Source organism: Cyanistes caeruleus, chromosome 1 (genome assembly GCF_971803275.1).
Source record: "Cyanistes caeruleus chromosome 1, bCyaCae1.hap1.1, whole genome shotgun sequence".
Classification (NCBI taxonomy): Eukaryota; Metazoa; Chordata; class Aves; order Passeriformes; family Paridae; genus Cyanistes; species Cyanistes caeruleus.
Genome location: NC_141701.1, coordinates 61,026,134 through 61,033,992, shown reverse-complemented (window position 1 = coordinate 61,033,992; position 7,859 = coordinate 61,026,134). Strand labels below are relative to the sequence as shown.

At 46.4% G+C, this 7,859-nt stretch overlaps 1 protein-coding gene across 8 annotated transcripts in view; it reads left to right on the top strand.

Moving 5' to 3' along the window:
• The first annotated feature begins 2,838 nt into the window (after positions 1-2,838).
• TEX10 (testis expressed 10) overlaps positions 2,839-7,859 on the top strand; it is a 54,898-nt gene continuing 49,877 nt past the window's right edge. For 2 of the 8 annotated variants that reach the window (XM_086895187.1, XM_086895152.1), the window contains exons 1-4: positions 2,856-2,953; positions 3,389-3,511; positions 6,309-6,497; positions 7,081-7,787. In XM_086895187.1, the coding sequence (XP_086751313.1) occupies positions 6,318-6,497; positions 7,081-7,787 (887 nt within the window). In that variant the 5' untranslated portion in view covers positions 2,856-2,953; positions 3,389-3,511; positions 6,309-6,317. Of the gene's footprint in view, positions 3,056-3,388; positions 3,623-6,308; positions 6,498-7,080; positions 7,788-7,859 lie in introns of all 8 variants that reach the window. The other 6 variants (XM_086895178.1, XM_086895159.1, XM_086895207.1 and 3 more) reach the window with 6 other exon arrangements.

The following is a 7,859-nucleotide window of genomic DNA, read 5'->3' as shown; positions in this document are numbered from 1 at the left end:
TAACTTGGATTTGAGGTGGATTTTTTTGCTTGGGTGCAGGAGGGGCATGCTGAAAAAATAAGACCCCAAAATCTGTAGTACACAGACAAAATGGTTGAATGGTATGCTGCAGAATGCTGCTGTACCTCTCAAAGACATCTAAGAAACTTGAATGGGTAAGAGTCGCCAAGTGTGTGCTTCTGGAAACACAAAGAACACAGTCCAACGTAGTTAATGGGGGTTAGGTGTCCTTCCTTTAGTTCTGGCTCACCTGTGGAATTTTTACCCGTTAGTTTCGGGGAAAACCTGATTGATGGTACTTAGTGGGTGCTTGAGAAAGAGTTCGGCTGGGCCCAGTGGAGAAAAGGGGCAGTAAAAAAGGAAGGCAGAGGCAGCTTGCTGGTTTATTCAGCTTCAGAAAAAGACACTTTTGCTGGGCGCTGTTGCTGCGGAGAGAAGGGAATTCGCCATCACCCAGACGGAGCTGCTGCTTCTTCATCTTCTCTCTTCGTTGGTGGCCTCGCACCCCCTGTCCTGCCGGGACGTGTGGCAGTGCCAGGCACCGCCGCGGAGCTGCTGATCCACCTCAGCCACCGGCCCAGGATCTCAGCTCATCACTGCTGATCCACCTCAGCCACCAGCCCAGGATCTCAGCTCATCACTGCTGATCCACCTCAGCCACCGGCCCAGGATCTCAGCTCATCACTGCTGATCCACCTCAGCCACCGGCCCAGGATCTCTGTTCATCCCTGCTGTTCCAGCCGAGTGTTCCTCAGAGCCCTGCAGGAGCACCGGGACTGCCCGCCCGAGGGGGTTTGTGAAGCAGAATCTCTCCTCCATCCCTTCCCATCTCAGTCGAGAAAGCTGTCACGGGGTCCCTGGTTCTGTTCTGTTGTTAATGCTGTAGTTATTGTTGTTTGTTTGGCTCATTATACATACTAGTAAAGAACTGTTATTCCTATGCCCAGATCTCTGCCTGAGAGCCCCCTGATTTCAAAGTCATAGTAATTCGGAGAGAGGGGGTCTACATTTTCATTCCAAGGGAGGCTCCTGCCCTCCCTAGCAGACACCTGCCTTCTAAGCAGAGACAGTAGTCCATTCAGCTGTACAATTACTTCTGTTTATATTTTTTTCTTTCTTACCTGGTGCAAATAGAGGCTGAAAAAGCATTGTATTATTTTGTTCTTGTATCTCCCTCTGTTTTGCGATGGCTTGGTGTATTCTTATACTAATAGAAAACTGTATTTTTGTTCCAAAACACATTTTTATGTTTTACTTGTGCCAGTACTGCGAAGTGAGGGGGAAAAAAAAGGCATTATCTTTACTGATAATATTTAAATAATGCTGTTGGCTGTATTTAATATTATACATTTTTGGTTTCTCACAATAACAACAAGGCAGACTTCTGTGGTAACTAGAGAATTAATAAAATTAAAAGTTAAGCAATAACAAGAAAAATTAAACGAAGAGAAAATTTTCTGTAAAGCTTCATCTAGGTTTTACGTATTTTACTGAGATCAGAGAGATTCAAGGAAATTATTTTTAACAAAAAGCTGCAGCACTCCTATTCCTTGCAGAAAGGGGAAAGGAGAAGGGTGTTCACAGGTTAATTGACAAGAAATGAAAAGTTTAAAGTGTGCAACTCCAGAGTTACTGTCTGGTGTGAATTGAGACTATCTCTGTTGTACAAAGGTATAGAAACACCCTCCTTGTTTGCTGCTTCCTGGGCCTCCCAGGGTTTTGCACTCTTTCTGATACGGGAATTCCTTACCCCTTGGGAGCAGCAAGCTTTATCTGGTATGAATGTCCAAAAGCGTGTAGCATGCCTCATGGTTTATATGTTATCTCATACATGTGAAATAATAGCAACAACCTCAAATGCCAGTGCTGACTCTGCAGTGCCTTTACTGGAAGAATTGCTGAATCAAGTAGGTTGGAAAAGGCCTCAGGTCAAACCTAACCCATGACCCAACACCATTCCAGCCACTACACTGTGGCACTCCTGTCTTTCCTTAAACACCTGCAGAGATGGTGACTCCATCATCTTCCTGGGCAGTCCATTCCTGAATTCCTCCTGATGTTCAACCTAAACTAGCCCAGGCACATCTTAAGACTGTGTCCTCTTATCCTGTCGCTGATTGCCCGAGAGAAGAGGCTGACCCTTACCTGGCCTCAGTCTCCTTTCACGTGGTTGTAGAGAGTGATAATGCCTCTCCCTGAGCCTCCTTTTCTCCAGGTTAAAGAACCCCAACCCCAGCTCCCTCAGCTGCTCCGCACAGGATTTGTGCGTATCTGGGTACTGGTTACTCTTAGTGTGTTCTTGTTGTCTGCTGTGGTGCTGGAGCAGCCATGCTTCAGGGCAAGGGAGTACATCTTCAAAGAACCACAGAATAAACCAAGGTGGAAGGGACCCACAGGTATCACCAAGTTCGGTTCTTGGCCGGGGTATATCCTGCACAGGACACCCTTAGAGTCACACTATGTGCTTTAGAGCCTTGTATAAGCACTCCTTGAACCCGGCCTTGGCGCTGTGATCGCTTCCCCGGGGAGCCCGTTCCGGTGCTCCGCCACCCTCTGAGTGAAAAACCTTTTTCTTACATCCAACCTAAACCTCACCTGGCGCGACTTGGGGCCATTCATTCCCTCGGGTCCTGTCCCCTGGTCACCACAGAGAAGAGATCAGTGCCTGCCTGCCTGCCTGTCCTCTTCCCCTCTCGAGGAAGACGTACAAGGCAAGAAAAGCCCCATCCCAGCCGAGGTCTCGGCGCTGTGTTCCCGCCGGGCAGGGGACACCGGCGGGACCCCCGGGGCCGCCCCGCCTGCAGGGGGCGCCAGCGCGCGCGGCCGCGGCGGAAGCGCGGGTCCCCCTGGCGCGCGGGGCGGGCGCTGGCGGCGCCGCTCACGTGGGCGGCCGCTTCCGGGCAGGCGCTCGGCGGGGGCGGAAGCGGGGCTGGCGCTGCCGCGCGCGTGGTTGGTGAGTGAGCGAGCGGCCGCGCGCGGGAGGAGCAGGAGCAGGCGGACGAGGAGGAGGATCGGGATCCCGGCCTCAGCCCCGACCCCGGCGCGGTCTTCATCGGTTCGTCCCTGCTTGCGGGGGCCGCCGCGCTCGCCCGGCCCCTGCGCTAAGGGCCGCCCGCCTTTTGTGCGACCCGCCCTCCCCTCACGTTCCTGCGCCAGGGAGGCGGCGGGAAAAGCGGGAGCCGCCGCGGCGCGGGCCGGGTGCCGCTCCCGGGGAAACCGGCGGCATCGGCTCCGCCGCGCGCCGCCGCCCCTGCCCCACCTCCCCCGGCGGCTTCTCCGCGCCGCCGCTCCCGCCTCGCCTGCCGCTGAGGGCGCTCCCGGGGGCCGAACTCGCGGCCTCCCCGGCGCCGGGCCGGCACTGACGCGCCTTTATTTGAACGCCTCGTAGAGCGACTGGAGCGGGGCGGAGGGAAGCGGCGCTCGGGGAACGAACCGAAGGATGTCCCGGGACGGCGTGGAAGGCAGCGTGACGGCCTAGACCCGCGGGAGGAGCGGCCGCTTCGGCGCTCGGGTACGGCGTGCGCGGCGCGGGGTCGGGCGGTGCGGTGCGGTCCGGTCCGGTCCAGGTGGCGGCGGCGGGGGATGCGCTGCCGGCGGGGGAGCCGCGCGGAGGTGATCGCCTGTAAGTACCGCTGTCCTGTGCCGGGAGAGAGCTGGCCCCGGGGGAAATCCTAATCAGATAGGAAGAGTTTGTTAGGGCGTGTGCCTTGCCTTCGGGTTTCTCAGGATTTTCCTGACTGGGCAAGGTAATAAGGTTCCCTAAGGATGCCGCTTGTGAGCTGCGAGGGAGTGAAACTGGAATAATTTGGTTGGAAAAGAGCTCCAAGATCATCGGGTCCGACCTGTAACCGATTTTTTTTCTCTGAGCTTGAGGTGAGGGTGCCTGAGTGACATCTGAAATTGTGTCTGAAAAGCGCTTCATGCTGCTTTATGTTTAAGGAAGCCTGCATCGATGGGAGGTTGTTTTAATGTTTTGGTTTGTAAAACTTTGTTAGTGCTTAACTGTGAGGTGCGCTTAGCTCAGTCCTGTTGGAGGAGGGCCGGGTGAAAATACACAGAATCACAGATTACTTAGGGTTGGAAGGGACCTCTGGAGATCGTTTAGTCCAGTCCCCCTGGCAAGGCAGCATAACCTAGAGCAGGTGACATAGGAATGCATCCATGTGGGTTGGATTGTCTCCAGAGACCTTCCTAGGCAGCCTGTTCCAGGGCTCTTATACCCTCAAAATAAAGAATTTCTTCATGTTGAGGTGGAACTTCTTGTGTTTCAGTGTATGGCCATTGCTCCTTGGCCTGTTGCTGGGCACCACTGGAAACAGTCTAGCACCATCTTCCTGGCACCCATCTTGGAGAAATTTAAATGCCTTAATGAAATTCTCTCTCAGTTTTCTCCAGACTAAACAGGCACAGCTCCCACAGTCTGTCCTTATAAGATGCAGTTTGTGTCAAAGGCAGTTGTTTCAGCAAGAAGTTTCATTGAAACGTTTACATACTTTAATCAGCTGTATGCAGTTTTGCCTGATGTCTTATTATTTAGTCTCTGTGGTGTTTACACGACTTTGGTTTTGTAAGGATTTTAACTTTTGATATAGCATCATACATATGAATTAGAAATGGATAGTCTTAGATTACCAATTATTTCCAGAATATTTATTGTGAGGTAAGCCATGCTGCTTTTAGTAGGAGAAAGGATATTTTGCAGGTCTCCTCCTTTAAAAGAACATATTTGACTCTGTTCAGGTGTGTGCACACCTGTATTGTGAAGTTTTTATGCTGATTGGGAGGCAAACATCTATTGTTGTAAAAGCAAGCCTTGTAAGTGGAAGTAACTTTTGCCTCAAAAACTTCTAGCTATTTTTATATGTCAAGTAGTGAAATGCTTATAATTCTTTCCTAAAAGAGGCATATGGTAAAAATCAAACGTTTATAAAGCCATGGTTGTTATAGTTGGACATTAAAGGACATTTTTATTTCAGCGCCAGACTCCCAAGTTTTTTAAAAGCCTTTTGAGTTGATAGGTTACTTATACCTAATTTGTACTTAAATTAAAATGGTCTTGAATATAATTTTTTAACCTAATGTGTGGAAAGCAGAAATTAAGTTGTAGTCAAATGTTGGTGTAATCAGTTGTTTGAATTGTTTTAAATCAATAGAAAATGACAGTTTGCTTTAAAACATTCTTTAATGATTATCTTATTGACGTATATATGAAGTACTCTAGTACAGCATAAATTTCAGCTTGAAGTCCTTTGGGAAAATCAGCTGTAGGAATGATGATCACATTCACCAAAATAGAATCATTGTTTGGATATGTTATTTAGAAACTTCTGGGTTTAGTCAATTGTATTGTTGGGGTTTCTGGCTTGGGTTTTTCTTGTTTCAGGTTTTTTTGTGGGGGAAGTGGATGGTGGTTTGTTTGGGTTGTTTTTTTTTGAGAGGCTTGAAGGAATCTGGTGCGGTGTTTTTGGGGGCTTTTCAGCATGCTAATTTTTTTCTCTTTTAATCTAGGAGAGGTAAAGTACTTCAGTAACAAAGCAGAACAAAGCCAAAAAACCCATTTTGAAACTTATGGGGGTTTTAATTTGTTTTGGTTATTGTACTGCTATTCCTGTATATTTGTACAGCTAACAAACACAGAGGCTCAGATACCATGGGGGCTCAGATACCTAATTCCTTATGCCTTATTGAAAACATCTTAGTTTTCCATTCTTTTTACTTCGTTGTTGCACATTTGACCTCTTCTTCCCCCCCTACTTCTAGTAATTTTTAAATGCACAGACTGGATTTTTCAGCATGTACTGTAAGTTTTCTTAGGTTTTTTTGTGTCCTTTTATTGATGAAGTCTTGTTTAAACCTGTAATTGTACATGTGCAGACTGTGTGCTGTTAGTGATGGACTCGGTAAGGAACGTAAAATTGAAAGGGAACATTTTCTGGGCTCCTTGGCTTGACAGTAATAAAGTATGTAAAAAGTTGCTTCGTTGCCAGGAACTTTTTAAAACAAAACCAAATCAGCAACTTAACTCTTGATAAAGCAGTGGCAGATGCAGATATCTGGATGCTTTATAATAAAGTAGTTCTCAGAGCAGAGACGACCAAAGAAGAAGCAGAATGTTTTCTGGACATGGAAGAGCAGCTTCATGGAATCAGTCCGCATGTCTGTTTAGTCTAGCATCTTGTCTCAGGAGTGGACACTCTATGCATAGACAAAAGAATAAAAGCAGTAGCCATTGTTAGGAGGTTGCTGCTCATTGGTGGAAAAACTACTTTTGTTGTGTATTTAATCAAATTAAATTCTCTTTTTTGCAGAGAATCAGGATGACTAAAAAAAGGAAACGTCAGGAAGATTTCCAGAAAGTGAAATTAAAAGTTGGGAAAAAAAAGCCTAAACTAGAGAATGCAACTGATACTACCTTCAAGACAAAGGCCATACAAATTCCTGAGCAGCTTAAAGAAGATGGATTGCTTCCTACGCAAAATAGAAAACTTAACATAAAGGTATACTGTGATACTGCATTCTGAAATGAAAGAAAATTGCTTGCCTTTTATCTAGGTTTACTATGTTTACTGCAATTTGGGAAAAAAGCATTTATTTAAAAAAAAATAAATGGAACAGGCTATCTGAATGCAGCCCCATTTTTAAAGAATGCTGTATTTCTCTGGGGGGTGAATTTGTTTTCTTTGTGTCATCTTCTGTCTCTTGCAGCTCTCTGCTTAAACTGAAAAAAGCTATTAGGCTGAGGTTTTGTAGTTCTGCTTTTTGAGAACGAGAGTAAGAAGACTTGCCTTTGGTCATCCCTCTATTGAGTTAGTAGGGTTGTGCATAAACTTAAGACCGAGACCTAAGGACAAGTCACTATATCTTGTTTTTCTTATTACTGAATTCTGATTATTTGTTAATTGTTGTGCTATAAATGCATACCATGTTTGTTCTAAACACATTTTTCTGTTATGAACAGCAGTGCATTGTAAGAATCTTCTGTATTTTTAAGTGTTTAGGAAAAATGTGCAGAAAATAATGGGGAGGAAGTTCGAACAGCTTAAATAATGATGGCAAGTGTATATGTTTGTTTCCTTATAGGATCTGCTCTCACAGATGCATCACTATAGTCCTGGGGTTAAGCATAATGCACTTCTTGGACTCAAAGAACTCCTGTCTCAGTATCCCTTTGTAATTGATGCACACCTTTCCAGTATAATAAGTGAGGTGGCAGCTGTGTTTACAGACAAAGATTCCAGTGTCAGAGGAGCAGCTGTTCACCTGCTGCAGTTTTTGGCTTCAAAAATAAGAGCGGAACAGATTGCTCCATTTTTTCCTTTGGTAAGTGCCCATCTCTCTAGTGCCATGACTCATATCAGTGAGGGAATTCAGGAAGATTCATTGAAAGTCTTGGATGTTTTATTGGAAGCATACCCAGCTCTTCTTACAGACCGCAGCATTATATTGTTGAAGAATTTTGTAGAGCTTATTTCTCACCAGCAACTCTCAAAAAGACTGAAAAGCAGGGACAAACTTTCCTGGATGCTCTCTGTTAACCCAAATCGCAGAGTAACTTCTCAGCAGTGGAGGTTGAACGTACTTACCAGGCTCAGGAAGTTTCTCCAAGCAGTGGTAGATGGATCCAGTGATACAGAGGATGAAGGGCTTCAAGAGCAGAAGGACAACTCTCATTCTGTGAGGAACCCTGTATGTATTAGTTGGAAGCTCCATGCAAATAATCAGCAACATATACAACTGTTTGAAAGTGGTGGCTTACGACCAAAGATCAACTCATCATTTAGACTGAGGTGAGAAAATGTTATCTAGTTTGGGAATTAATGTCAACTGTGTGATTGCAGCTTGATTTTTTTTGTGGGATT